At 39.0% G+C, this 15,913-nt stretch overlaps 1 protein-coding gene across 2 annotated transcripts in view; it reads right to left on the bottom strand.

The window, feature by feature from the left end:
* LOC149226401 (putative choline kinase 2) overlaps positions 1 to 15,913 on the bottom strand; it is a 200,608-nt gene that overhangs the window by 94,714 nt on the left and 89,981 nt on the right. For both annotated transcript variants that reach the window (XM_089375287.1, XM_089375286.1), the window contains one exon: positions 10,106 to 10,153. In XM_089375287.1, coding sequence (XP_089231413.1) covers positions 10,106 to 10,153 — 48 coding nt within the window. The remainder of the gene's footprint in view (positions 1 to 10,105; positions 10,154 to 15,913) is intronic.

Here is a 15,913-nt window from a genome sequence, read left to right as displayed (position 1 = left end):
AGGAGCTCCTCCTCAGGTGAACTTATAGCTAAAGGAATAATAACACCAGATAACGTATACATTTTGAACAAAGTTCAAAAAGATAAATGTTATGTAAGTCAAGCAAATGAAAGTTGGCTATGGCACAAACGATTGGGCCATATAAGCTTTGATAACTTGATCAAAATCAACAAAACAAATGCAGTAAGGGACATTCCAAAAGTTATCAAGCCAAATCAAGTTGTTTGTGGACCATGTCAACATGGAAAACAAACAAGAATCAGTTTCAAGACTAAGGAGTTCTCTACATCAAAACCTTTGGAGATAATACATGTAGATTTATGTGGACCAACTAGAACTGCAACTGTACAAGGCGAAAGGTATTTTTCTTTATTTGTTGATGAATATATTGGAATGATGTGGGTATACTTTATAAAATTTAAATCTGAAGCTTTTGAATGTTTCAAAAATTTTAAAGCTCTAATAGAAATGAGAAAGAATCAAAGATTAAATGCCTTAGAACAAATAGAGGAGGAGAATTTACTTCAAAAGAATTTGATGAATTTTGTAAAGTACATGGAATCAAGAGAGAGCTCTCTATTGCTAGAACTCCCAAACAAAATGGAGTAGTAGAAAGAAGAAACTGAATTGTACAAGAGATGGCAAGAACAATTCTACTAGCAACTGATTTGCAGCCCAAGTTTTGGAAAGAAGTAGTCGGGACAGCAGTTTATACCTTGAATCAAACTCAACTAAGACCAAATAACAACAAAACACCATACGAACTATGTAAAGGGAGACTTGCCACGGTAAGTACTATACAATCATTGGAAGCAAATGTTTTATGAAGATCAATGATGACTCACTAGGAAAATTTGATTCTCGAGTCGATGAAGGAATACTCCTTAGATATTCTACAAGAAGCAAAGCTTACAAATGCTACAATAATCGCCTACAAATAGTAGTAGAAAGCATTGATGTAAAAATTGACGAAGCTCTTCCAGAAAAAGAATTTGAAGTCCATGAAGAAGATTCTATCCTTGAAGAAGTTGAAGAAGAGTCAGCAAAAGAGAAAAAAGATCAAGAAAATCAAAAATAACCATCTCAAACCCCTTCAAAAGTAAAATTCCTCCAAAAACATCATCCAAAAACGCAAATTATTAGCAATGTAGACGAGGGAATACAAACCCGAAGAAGGATGACAAGTACACCAAGGAAAGATGATGTTGCTCTCTTGTCTACGATAGAACCAAAAACTTTTACTTAAGCAAGTAAGGATCATCATTGGGTGGAAGCAATGGAAGAAGAAATGTCTCGGATCGAGAAGAATGAGACATGGGAGCTGGTATCTCGTCCAAAAGATAAAAATATAATTGGAACCAAGTGGGTGTTCAAAAACAAAATGAATGAAGATGGAAAAATCATCAAAAATAAGGCAAGGCTTGTTTGTAAAGGTTATTCACAAATTAAAGGAATCGACTTTGAACAAACCTTTGCACCAGTAGCTCGTATGGAAGCTATAAGGATGTTTTCGACATTTGCTTGCTCAAAAGGATTCGAAGTCTACCAAATGGACATAAAATCAGCATTTCTGAATGGGGAACTCAAGGAAGAAGTCTACATGGAGTAACCAGAAGGGTTTGATCTAGCAGAAGGAAAAGACTTTGTATGTAAGTTGAAAAAGGCATTATATGGTTTGAAACAAGCTCCTAGAGCTTAGTACGCAAGATTAGATCACTATCTACAACAACAAGGCTTCAAAAAGGGGGTAGTAGGAAGTAATCTCTACATGAAGATGAACAAGGATAAATTACTAGTCACTTTTGTATATGTTGATGATCTGATTCTTGCTAGCAATGATGATCAGATGAGCCATGAGTTCGCTCAAAATATGTCAGAAGAGTTCAAAATGTCGATGATTGGTGAGTTGTCTTACTTCCTTGGACTACAAGTATCTCAAACCACAGCATGCATGTTCATATCTCAAGCAAAATATCTTAAAGACATGCTTAAAAGATATGGGATGGAAGAATGTGCACCTATGAGCACACTGATGACCACAGACTGCAAATTGAGCAAAGATGATGAATCCCCCTCGGTAGATGCAACGCTTTACAGGTCAATAATTGGAGCTCTCCTATACTTAACTACTACAAGACCCGACATTATGCAAGTAGTAGGAATGGTGGGAAGATTTCAATCAGCTCCTAAGCAATCCCATTTGTTGGTTGTAAAGAGAATTCTCAGATACTTAAAAGGAACTCCTGACTGCGGTCTTTGGTATCTCAAAAGCACAACTCTTACAGTGACAGCTTACATCGATGTTGATTGGGCTGGAAGCGTGGACAATCGAAAATGTACTAGCAAAAATGCATTCTTCATGGGAGATTGTCTAGTATCTTGGCTCAGCAAAAAGCAATCATCTATATCTCTTTCCACAGCTGAAGCCGAATATATAACTACTGCAGATTGTTTTACACAGATATTGTGGATGAAGCTTTGAAGGATGTCAACATAGAAACTAAACAGCTAATCACCATCTATTGTGACAACACTAGTGCCATCAGTCTCTCAAAGAATCTAGTAATGTACTCAAAGACCAAACATATTCCAATCAAATATCACTTCCTCCGTGAACAGAATGCTGAACAAAACATCAAGTTGAAATACATCAATACAAAAGAGCAAATTGCAGATATCTTTACAAAACCTCTTCAACGAGAAGCATTTGAACACCTTCGCCAAAAGATGGGGCTTATTGCTCTTGCATCACATTAAATAATCATCTTCACAAGAGTAGGAGTGGCATATCAAGGGGAGCAGCATGACAAAGGCAACAGTTGGATAAGGGGAGTACTTGGGCACCCCATTTGCCATTGACGTCAAAGGGGGAGAGAATGGAGAAATATTTCCATCAATGACAAAGGGGGAGATTTTTGGTCAATAATTGTCATTGATAAAATATATATTGTTGAGCTCTCCTAGTAAATGTCACCACGAAGCCTTACTATTCATGAAGCCATTCTATCCTACCTCCAATTCTGCACTAATTGATGACCAGTAACATTAAAAAATGTTTTTCACTACCTTAAAGGCAGCCTCTCCATATGATACCTATACCATCTTTTAGAGCATAATTTTGCCTTTCCAATGAGCTCTTACTTGGCCCGAAAATCCAAATAGTTTGGGAGATATGAATTTTTTAAGTTAAGGATATTATTCTAGACAGTGAGCCGACCTATATTGGCCTACTCATGTCAGCCTATTTGGAGAGATATGAACACTATAAAATAGGCATACATATTCATTCTTTACTCAACAGTTTGATCACAACTTGGAAGAAAATGAGCTACAGGTTCACATCTCATGAATCTTCAGGAAGGAAAATAAAAAACCAGGAAGTAATATTTATATCACTGTCTGGCTCGGATTGGTCTTTAGCCTGATTGGTGGATTGTTGCTCGACTCTCAGGATTACTATAGTGAAAAGGCAGAAACTGCTCCTCGTGTCTATGGCTCTATATCTTTGGTTTGTGTCACTATACCTCCACTCTACATCCAAGGTTTGCCTCTACACATTCGGACCTGAGACAGCAAGCTACATTCAGACCTGTGACATCAAAATAGTTGGACCTGTGACAGCAGGCTATTTGGACTTGTAACAGTAAGCTATTCGGATCTGTGACAACTACATTCGAACTTGAGATAGCAAGCCACACTCAGACCTGTGACATCAAAATACACTCGGACCTATGACAGCAAGATACATTCGGACCACTTACTGTGTTTCTTGGGCTATCTTTGTGGTGAAAAGAACTTCGCTCTATGACTGCATAAAACAATGATCTTGGTGATCCTTTTTTTTGAACTACACCACGCATTTTGACATCGGACTCCTCACTGCAGAGAACTGTGTTTTCGGATTGCTATTGCAATAAATTTAGATATTGGACTGTGGCATGGAGGTGCAATAACTATCAGCAGCAAAAGTGTTATTTGAACATTGTGATAGTGACAGCACAGTGAAGCAAGTGATGAAACAATGAAAGCTCACAAGCAATTTTAGAGTTTGAACAGTGAAGATATATGTCAAGGACATCCAAGTAAGTACTACTCTCCTTCTGTATTAAAAGAAGTAAATAGGTTTGGTTTCCTAGGGGTTGGAGCCCCTAAACACAAGGTTGGAGCCTTGAGAAGAATAGGGTCGAAGCCCTAGAGGTGGGAGCCTCATGAAAAGTCCAAGTTGGTGCTTGGCTACAGGTTGGTGCCTGGAACTTTGAAGGGTTGGTGCCCTCAACTATTATTGTACTCAATTATTTGAAAACATGATTAAATTCCTCTCTTAATAAAGTTATTATATATTTCATTTCTGATTATAATTTGAAGAATCTAACTGGTAAGAAGAACAATTGAAAAAAAATATTAATTCACCCCCTTCTCAGTATTTCCAACATCTTCATTACTAACTAACTAACTATTAGTTAATTAATTATTATTATTTATTATTATTATTATATTTATATTTACATTTATTATTTTTATATGAATTATATTCATAACAGGAGATTTGGAGCATTCTTGCAACTAAGTGGGAGGTGAGGTGTCTTGAGGGTTCCTCCCCATGGCATATTTTATTGTGGCATAGGTTCCAATTAGCTTAACATTTGCTTAAAGTATTGGTTGCTTTTGACTCATGTGACATCCTTTCCACCTCTCACTTACTCTGGATTTCTAGGTCCTTTATCTACAAGAGCATTCGATAGGCTTGGAAAGTTGTTGCTCCTCTAATCAATTGGAACTTCTCAGGCGGCCATGCAGGATGGGATTTGACTTGGTGCTCAATTTGGATTTGGAATCATCAATATCATTGCATCATTAAGTTATTGTGATCAATGTTGATAATATCGGTATCAGCAAAATATCAACAAGGCTCCAGAAAACATCTTATTGGCAATATCGGCGAAAACATCGGCAAGCATAAAAAATGCATAAAATATTCAATTTTTTCAGATTTTTAAACATATAAAGCAATAACAACATGAAATAAACGCATTGGCATATAAATATGAAGAAAGCACTGATATATATGATGTCAAATAGAAATGATACATCAAAAGCGATACCAAATCCTGTTGATCCCTGATAATTGTCCAATCAAGGACTCAAATGTGGAGAACCAATACAAAATAACATCACATATATAAAAGTATCTCATCATCATGAGTTATATGTAGCAAAACAAATAAAACTAGCAGCTATCTATCTGAAATCACTGCCCTCTCCCCCTTTTACAGGAAAACATGATGGGTTGTTTGCCAGGTCTGCCCCTAGTAGTAGAAGGCCCTGGCCCTGCCTCTACACCTAATGTCAAATAATGAGTGTTAGGTATGGAGTTGTGCTCTCCTATATTTATAGCGGATGGTTTTGATGTTGATGCTCCCACAGTGTCCTCCTCCTCCTCCTCCTCATGTTGCTCCTCCTCCAAGTCCTCCTCCTCTCGTTGCCCCTGTTCTAATGGATCATCTAGCTCTAACCATGAAGGTGACTCCTCCAAGATGGGCTCCTCAGACTCCACCCTCCACTGAGACAATACATCAATATTGTCTAAGGAAATGACATCTGGATCCACTGGTGCTTCTATTTGCTTCACTCGAAGTCAGATATTGTAATGCACATACACTAAATCATTGAGGCGTTCGAACTCCAACCTGTAAGAGTGTCAAAAAAACTAATGAGTCTTGACTCTTGACTCTTGACACTTGAAGGTCATAAATTAAAAATTTTAAATTACAGTAAGTGTAATTGCCCAACTAAAGGCTGGAGCTCAAAATTATACCTATTGCGCTTTTTTGTGTGTATTTTCTCAAATACACTCCAATTGCGCTCACACCCTGAAGAGCTACATGTTTGACTCTAGATTCTTATGGCCAATTTCTGCAAATTTGGTGCCCTTGCACCATAGCTTCGCCACTGAATATCTACAACAAAATAAAGAAATAAAAAATTCAAAAACTTTAAACATAATTAAACTTTCAAATAAAAGTTACATAATTGAATTTTAAAAATCTAGAATTATAAGTAAGGAAATTCTAAATTGAAAATTATAATTTATAATGTGTGATGACTTGTCACTTACGTGGCATGAAGAGGGTCCTTTCCCTAATAGCATCATCAAAGCCAAATAGGCCAACACAATCCCGATAAAAATGTATCTCGCGATTGAGTTTGCTACGAAGCTTAGGATTAGGTACCATCCTATGAATACAGGAATGGAGCCCTTCCATCACCTCACCATCAAAATCAAAGCCACATTTGTATAAAAATGCGGGGATGAGGAGAGTGTTGCTACATGAATGGGTCGATGAAGCCTCCCTGTCCACCGACTATCAATCACATCCCATAACATCATATGCCTATCAAGGCTAGCCGAACCCTTGTCTACATAATAAGAACAAATGGCCTCCTTGGCCCTATCCATGGCCTCACACAAATAAGCCATTGCAAGCTTCTCCCCATCTACCAATCTCAAAACCTTTACTATAGGTTCACTAACTGAGCATGCTTCTTCTACTCCCTGCCAAAATGTGTCAGAGTACACCATTTTTGCAATGGCTCTTCCGTCTTGTCTCCTGTTGTATCTAAAATTACGCCACTCATCAAAAACAAACATTTGCTTCAACTCGAACTGACATCGAAGCAAAGACTGAAAAGTAATAATGTTTGTGGCAAAACGTGTGATTGCAGGATGCCGCAACTCCTTGTTTCTAGTGAACCTCCTCATAAGGCTAAGAACAAAAGCATGGTTATAAATAAAATTGGGGATGCTCTCAGCCATATCAACCACCTCCTTGATGAAGGAGAGTTTCCCCATATCCTCAAGCAACAAATCAATACAATGTGCTGCACCCGGAATCCAAAACAATGTGTGATGTCTCTCCATAAGCATCTTGCCGGCAGACACATAATTAGTTGCATTGTTTGTTATGACTTGCACCACATTCTGCACACCAATCTCCCGAATGAACCCATCTAACAATTCACATATCATTGTTGCATCGTTGATATGTGTTGATGCATCCACTGATTTAATAAACATGGTACCTTTAGGACAATGTACCAAGAAATTTAGAAGGGTCCTACCTTTCCTATCTGTCCAACCATCAGACATCACTGTGCATCCAGAAACTTCCTATGTTTTTTTCAACTCCGCCAATCTAGAGTTGATGTCCTTTTTTTCCGCTTGAAGAATTGGTCCCCGCAACTCCTCATATGTAGCACTTTTGTACCCTGGGCCCACAACAGCAATATCATCACACATTGACTGCCAAAATGGATTGGTTTTGGTGATGCTGAGAGGTAAGTCGCTCCAGAAAAGACACCACCCCATGACTCTATATGCTTCTTGCTTCATCCCTTTTTTAACAATTGATTTTATGCCAGGTTGTGATCCATGTCCTATTCGTGGAACAAAAAATGATGACCTCGCACTAGCAATAGCAGGTGATGTTGTGGAGCCCCTCCCACTACCCTCAGCATCAAAATCAAAAGAAGATTTCCCGAAAGATCTACCTGCACGTTCAACCTTGTTTCTTTCTGCCTCTTCCTTCTTTCTGTCTTTTTCATCAATTGCTTGAAGAGCTTTTTGTATAAGCTCCGGACTAGAAACTATACAAATCCCAACATCATGTCCAGCGAGTCTAGCCAGATGGTACTTCAATTGTGTAACCCCTCCTGTCATCCTAGTCCCACACAATTTGCATCATAGATATGCCCAATTTGTCCCACCATCAGGCTCCCCATACTCCCAAAATGGGACCAAGGCTTTTGGCATATTTGAATTTTGTAGTGAGCTAACTCAAACCTAAGGCACCAAAAAAAAAAAATTGGAATTCGTAAGTAATAACCACCTCATTTTACAAAATAAATTTTTTGCTACATTATTTGCAATGTAAATTCAATGAAAAATCATAAATGACAATAAGAGGGTGCATTTGAAAGTTAAAAAAAATGGAGTTTGTTGTCCAAATATGGAGAAAACCCTTGCATTTGTTCATGGGCATGAAAATCATAGCAAATGGAAAAAAAAAAAAAAACAAGCAAAATGTTTGTAGGCAAATAGGCAAGCAAGAATAACCCTAAATCTATCAAAAAATTCATTAACATAGGGGTTTATTAGAACATACCTATTAATGGAAGAAATGAAGATTGTCTCACTGTTCTTCAATCTTTGATCAACAAAATATTCGTTGTTGGTGGCGATAATGGTTATTCAACCCTTGAATCCTCCTTGACAGCAAGCACAATGCTCTCCCCTTCCTTCTCCAGCAATCAGAAAACAAAATGAAGAAAAAAAAACGATTTTGGCCTTTTCTAGCCACGGCAGCGAATTTTTTCATGCCCGGTGATATTTTGGGTCATAGCGCGATATTTTCCCGAAATATCACGAAATTTTCGAGGAGACAAAATATTGCGATATTTCCTTGGCGATATCTCGTCTCCCCGAAAATATCGCGATATTTCTGAATATCGGTGATATTTCGGCGATATTGTCTTCACTGATTGTGATTTAAAGTTCATAGGTTAAGCAAGAAGGGTATTTTTTTGGAAGGATCTTTGGAACTTCAAAGCCAGGGCCTAAAAGAACGGGAGACTGTTGACTCACCAGAAATCCCTCTTGTATCCAAAAATATTATGCCATTGATTCCTTCCAAGGAGCTGTTCACACTGAATACTGATATGCATGGTTTCTTGTGGTGGGATTGGGGGTGGAAGTTTTGGGAAGCCACTTCAGCATCATGATTCCAAAAAGCTTTAATCCTTTTTACATCAGAAACATATCTTGTCCCCTGTTCTAAACGGTCACAGGACTTCTTCCAATCCAGAGGACAAGTGAATTTGTAAATTACACTGTGTGTGGCTTTCCACCTCTGCTACAAGTTAAGGGTCTTTTCATAGTTGGTTATTAATCATGGGCTGCCTATTAAAGTTTGTTTGCCTAGAAGTGGGCTCACACATGGGCTTAGCTCCGTCTGTCGTTACCTTAAGACTGTCAAACACATTTTTACAAGTGCAAGTTTGCCAAGGACTGTTGGCACTGAGCAGTAAATCCCAGATGAGCATTCAGCTTTGTTTCAGGGGAACATCCACTGGCAAGCAGCACTTTTCAGAGATTCCTGCTATCTAGTCCATTCTTCTTCTCAGGAATCCAGCATTACCTTAAGAGTCACTGCATTGTTCACTATTTGCCAATTTAGAGACTAATATGCAAGTATGTTTTTGCCAATGAGTTCAGTTCATTTCAATCTCTTTGTCATGTTTTACAGAAGTTTTTGCCAATGAGTTCAGTTCATTTCAATCTCTTTGTCATGGTTTACAGGAAGTTTTTGCCAATGAGTAAAGTTCATTTCAATCTCTTTGTCATGTTTTACAGGAAGAGGTATATACTATATATCCAATTGTTAGCTAAAGGATCTCTGCTGATCACAGGTGCTAAAGATTCTGATTATGTCTCTGTTCTTGTAGCACTGAGGAAGAGGATTTGATTCACCAATGTATATACCCTTCCGCTTCTATTTTGTCTTTGGAAAATATATTTCTATTAATAAAAGACGCATTTTTCACAAAAAAAGGTGTTCGTAATATATTATCCTGCAATTTTGTATATTCAGTCCTTACATCTACATTCTATTGTCAAAAAAGTCAAGCGTTAAATGAACGACTCATCTCAACAATTCAATGTTGAGATTAAAGGGTGTACCTAAAACACAAACTAGCCAATATGGCACAATCAAATAGATTATATTTTCATGGTAATTTTACACTCACTTGTTTCTAATTGTCTCCCTTACAAATATTTCTATTTGAAGCATTCGAAATTCACACTACACATGCCCAAGCAGGACTACTGGAGTTTAGATAGCTACATCAAGAAAATAATAGACTGGCTGTATGACATACTACAAACTCTAATAAGTCCTTTAATTAATTGCCAGGCAAGTAAATGTCAGTTTAAATACTTTGAACAGAAAGCACTCTGTGAAACCTAGAACCAAAATGTCATTTTTAACCTGCATACACGTTAAGAAATTATAACAATATCAAATCAGGATAGTCTTCAGTACTTAACCTGACACTTCAAGGTAGCATTCGACAAATCTCTGACGTTCTGCAAAATCTGCAACCACAAAAACATAAAGGTAAATCAAACTTTGAAAATTTTCTACATGCTGCTTTTAAAAGAAATATTTCACACAAGAATATCCAAAGCAAATGCGCAAGATCTAGTTAAAAGCTTTAAAGATAATTATGTGTTAGGTTGTTATTGACTGTGACCAATTATGTTCACCACTCAAGCAGATGTCGTGGAATATTTTGATATGAAGTTGCATGGTTGGGTTAAGTTTGGGTTTACCAAGTATGCCAGTCATCTTCTTCTATATAAAGGAACATCGCAAATACCATATTCATTAAAGAAATACTGACTAGTAAATACAAGTGCAGATAACGCTCACTGGAATGCTAATGTTCAGTGGTAAGATAAGTATTAGAATATATCTCTATATCTCTATTTAGTAATGCTCAGTCTCTTAGATGTTTCTATTCTTATTCTTTTAGCAGTTTCTTAGATGAAACTGTTTGTTCGATATTCTACATAGAAACCTGATGTTTCTATTCTTGTAAATATCTTTGTATTATCATTGAGCTGTTTGCTCCATGTGAATTTTAATTCATTGAACATTCTTTTATGGTATCAGAGCAAGGTTAAGAGATTTCTTGAACAATAATTCTCTCTGCATCGTAATCTCTTGAGTCTTTTCTAAGGTCGAGCCCTCTGTAAGCCAGGCAGCCTTCACTGAGTCTTAGCCTCGGCTTTGCTCGCTGTGATAAATGCTTACAGTCGTCCATCTCGATACAGAAATAGATTCTTCCCTTGCATGATCATTTTTTTTAAGGAAATAACTCTGTGGAGGTGACTGTTGTCGTGGAAGCGGAATTTTTTTTGTGGCTGGCCAGTTTGCTTGGAATCGTGAATCCAGCTATTTTCTTCGACCACAACGTGGCATTCCTCAGCGATCGTGATCCAGGTGTTTTCTCTCATTTATAACTCATTTAAAATCAGAGTCATGGTCTGAAAATTCGATCTGCGGGCAACTGTCTATTTTTTTTTCAAACGCTGTCAAACAAGTGATATACGCTTGTGTCTTCAAACCCGTGGATGGTATTACCATTGAAATCCGTGGATATATATATTTCAACACCCGTGAATATATATTTGAAAATCTGTGGCGTAGATATCTGTCAAACCCGTGGATATTTGAAACCCTGTGATACGCGCGTATTTGAAACTCTGTGGCGTGTATTTGAAACTCTGTCTTGGTACGCGTGAGGAAACACTGTGATACGAGTGTAATTCCAAAAAAACCCGTGGATATACGCGTGTTTTGTATTTTAAGTGTTATCAGAATATATTTCAAAACCCGCGTATTCACAAGCTGTGATAACTCTGTGGCGTGGATATACGCGTGTTATATTTCCAGTATTTTCAGAACCGTGGATAAGCTGTGATAACTCTGTGGCGTGGATATACGCGTGTTATATTTCCAGTATTTTCAGAACCGTGGATATACGCGTGTTATATTTCAAGTATTTTCAGAACCGTGGATATATTTCAAACCTGAGTATTCACCTGTGGATCTATACCACGTAGCTGAGACGTGACGTGAAGCTTTTGATAGCTCACGTGGGCCAATTTTCAGATCTTAGTATTTGTTTTATCAGCGTTTTCAATCAGCGGTGTGTGTCGCTCAGTGTGTTCCCAAACAGCATTTTTTTCTTATTTGTTCCAAATCAGCAGTGTGTTCCCATTACAAACTCAGACTTGAAATTATCTGTTGTCACTCGGTTTATAGTGCTAGCTGTGGGATCGGATTATGGTGGAGCTCCACGGACCTGAAGCAAACCTGTGGGAAACTATATTCTCAGACCTGTGCTTATCTTAGGACAAAACTCAGATCTGGACAGAGAAAGGAACCTCAAATTTTTTTATGATTTAGATCTGTCACTGTTAAAGAAAAGGATTTTTTTTGCAGCAGGATTAAAGGGGACAGTTTCAGCAGTATTACTATTGTTTTTTTGACTGGAGAGATATTTTTGCTGACTTCTGTATTTTCTCTGGGAAAATGGCCACGCTCACCAATTTGATGTTAGAAGGAAATCAACGCTTTAATGGCAGCAACTATAACATTTGGAAACAAAGACTGCTGACCATTTTTTAGTACAGGCGTCTTGATCAACTCATTTTGGGCAAAGAGCTTCGTCCAGGTACAGCCGGGACCGATCAAGATAAATTTGATGATAGAAATCGAGAGGCTGTTATGCTTCTCAAGCTCTCTGTCGCTGATGATCAGTTACCACAGATCCCTTCTGGCAAGACAGCTGCTGAAATCTGGCAACAGTTGAAAGAACTGCATGAGACATCTGATAAAAGCAGAGCTTTTTTTCTCAAAAATCAGTTGTTCTCCATCATGATGGATGAACATATGTCTTTACAGGAACATCTCAACAAAATTAAAGACATTCGAGATCAGCTCGACGCCATTGGTCGGACCATGGAGGAAGAAGATATGGTAGTCATTACCCTGAAGAGTCTACCAAAATCTTATGAACACTTCATTGAAACACTCAACATTACAACCACAAATGTTGATCTGAAGTTTTCAGATTTATGTACCAAACTTCTGCAGCAAGATAGGTGGAAACAGCAGTTTGGTAGTGGTACTGCATCAGTGCCCTTGGAGAATGCATTTGCTGCAAAATATCAGTCCTCTCAGTCTTTTCAGCAGAGAGGATCATCTCAGTCTTTTGATCCTAACAGGAAGAAGAGTGTACAGTGTAATTACTGTCACAAGTTCGGTCACATGAAGAAAGACTGCAGGCAGAGGATTGCTGCTGAACAAAAGAAACAGGGAGGGTCACATCAGACAGCGAATGTTGCAGAACATTCCGAGCAGACAGATTCTGCCTTTTACGCCTTTATGGCTAAAAGGTCTTCAGAACATGTTCCTTCCTCTGCATGGTACATTGATTCTGGTGCATCACGCCACTTCTCTCACAGGCGTGACTGGTTTATTGACTTTTCACCTTTCAGTGATTCAGTTGTATTTGGTGGAGGTGAAAAGTACACTGTTGCTGGCAGGGGTACAGTTCAAATTCAGTCTGGTGGACACACGCTCATATTTCTAAATGTATACTATGTTCCTGGTATGGAGATTAATCTGCTCTCTGTCAGTCAGATTATGAGGAATTCTCCTCAGCTTGATGTTGTGTTCAGTGCACACAAGTGTTCCATCATTGACAGGGAGACCAGTCTGACAGTTGCTACTGGCCTCGAGGACCATGGTCTATACAGGCTACTTGACACCGGTGACTTTCCAGAAGTGGCACTAGCAGCTCGTGTCTCTCCCATCAGTACTCTATGGCATCAGCGATATGGGCATCTCAATATGCAGTATCTCTCTCAGCTCTCTCGGGAGGGACTTGTGTCAAGATTACCTGATATTCAGACTCAGCAGTTGGGGGTATGCAGCGCCTGTCAAGCAGGAAAGCAACATCGGTCGTCATTCAAAAATGGCGAATCTTGGCGCGCATCCCAGGTACTTCAGTTACTTCATGCTGATATTTGTGGTCCTATGAATACAGCTTCTATAACTGCTTGCAAATACTTTTTACTTATTGTAGATGACTTCAGTCGAAAGATGTGGGTGTATTTTTTAAAAAATAAATCTGATGCTCTTAGTACCTTTCAGAAGTTTAAAACTTTAGTTGAAAACGAATCTGGTTGTAATATCATGACCCTTAGGACCGACAATGGGGGGGAATTTTGTTCCTCAGCTTTTGCCAACTTCTGTGATATTCATGGCATCAAACGTCAATTCACCACACCTTACACTCCCCAGCAGAACAGTGTTGTCGAGCGTCGCAATCGCACGGTTGTTGAAATGGCTCGTTCCATGTTACAACACCGGAGTGTTCCAAACAAATTCTGGGCTGAAGCAGTATTTACTGTTGTTTACCTTCTTAACCGATCCCCTACTCAGGCTGTTAAAGGGAAGACTCCTGAAGAAGTGTGGTCTGGTCGTAAGCCTAAAATCAGTGATCTCAAAGTTTTTGGCTCAGTTGCATATGTTTGGATTCCATCTGCTAAGCGATCTAAGTTGGATTCCAAAAGTCAGAAACTCATGATGACAGGTTACAGTGATCATCACAAGGCTTATAGGCTGATAGATATAGCCACTGGTCGACTTAGCTTCAGTCGAGATGTAGTATTTGATGAAGACAGAGGATTCTTTCAGTCTTCTTCTTCTGAGCAGCGTTCTGAGGATCCGCCTCACAGTGTTCTTCTTCCAGTCAGTCCATCTGATGGGAGGGATGATGTAGCAACAAGATTTGATACTACTCTATCTGAGCTTCCTCTAGAAGCTAATCCCCCTCTTGCTGTCCCTATTGCTCTTGAGCCTGCCTCTCTTCCTCCTGACATTGGTCCCTCTAATCCTGATATTGGTTCTTCTTCTCTTCGGCCAAAATGGTGGGCTAAAACCATAGGTGATCTCCGGGATGATGAGCTCCTTTAAGGTAGAACTTCTAGGCATAAGAACAGACAACAGTCTACAGTCAATTTTGCTCTTATGGCTAACCTTCACAGTACTTTTGAGCCTCAAACATATTCAGAAGCTAAGGGTATATCTGAGTGGGAACAGGCTATGGAAGCAGAATTTCAGAGTCTTCAGAAGAATCACACATGGACTCTTTCTGATCTTCCTGCAGACAAAAAACCCATCGGCTGCAAATGGGTGTATAAAGTCAAATACAAAGCTGATGGAACCTTAGACAAGTATAAAGCTCGGCTTGTGGCTCGAGGATTTTCACAGCAGGAAGGCATCGACTATGAGGAGACTTTTGCTCCTACAGCCAAGATGAGTACTATCAGGCTTGTGCTTGCCCTAGCAACTCAGTTCAATTGGAAAGTTCATCAGATGGATGTAAAAAGTGCTTTCCTAAATGGTGATCTCCAAGAAGAAGTCTACATGACGCAGCCTCCAGGATTCAAGGTTGCTGGTCAAGAACAGAAAGTGTGTCGGTTAGTTAAAGCAATCTATGGATTGAAACAAGCTCCTCGGGCTTGGTACATAAAAATTGATCAGTATCTGACAGATCAGGGTTTTCAGCGGAGTCCATCTGATGCAAACCTGTATATCAAGCATACTGATGATGATATCTTGTTTGTAGTTGTCTATGTGGATGATCTTATCATTACTGGCAGCTCTGCACATTTGATCCATGGGATCAAACAAGATCTATGCAGAACTTTTGAGATGACAGACTTGGGACTTCTTCATTACTGTCTGGGGGTTGAAGTGTGGCAGACTGAAAATCAGATCTTTCTTTCTCAGTCCAAGTATGCCAAAAATCTTGTGGAAAGGTTCAGAATGCAGGATTGCAAACCGGCCACGACTCCTATGGAACCAGGGCTCAAACTTTCAGCACAGTCATCCTCTCCTCTTGTGGATGAAACTTTATTCAGGCAATTAGTGGGCAGTCTCATCTATCTTACTGCTACCAGACCTGACATCAGTTTTGCAGTAAGCTACATTTCTCGCTTTATGTCAGCTCCTAAAGCTGATCATTGGATAGCAGCAAAGCGGGTGCTACGATATGTGCGTGGTACTTCTGATTATGGCCTCTTATATACTCACAGCTCCACTCCTATTCTCAGTGGCTACACTGACTCTGACTGGGCCGGTTCGGTTGATGACCGTAAATCTACAGCTGGGTATGTGTTTAGTCTAGGATCTGGAGCTGTTACTTGGACTAGTAAGAAGCAACAGGTAGTGGCTCTCTCCTCAACAGAAGCAGAGTATCGGGGAGCAGTTAAGGC

Source organism: Pinus tabuliformis, chromosome J, assembly GCF_031772625.1.
Source record: "Pinus tabuliformis cultivar Carrire ecotype Pingquan chromosome J, CPIR1, whole genome shotgun sequence".
In the NCBI taxonomy this organism is placed as follows: domain Eukaryota; kingdom Viridiplantae; phylum Streptophyta; class Pinopsida; order Pinales; family Pinaceae; genus Pinus; species Pinus tabuliformis.
Note: the sequence above shows the minus strand (reverse complement) of the source record. Positions and strands in the feature narration are given on the sequence as shown.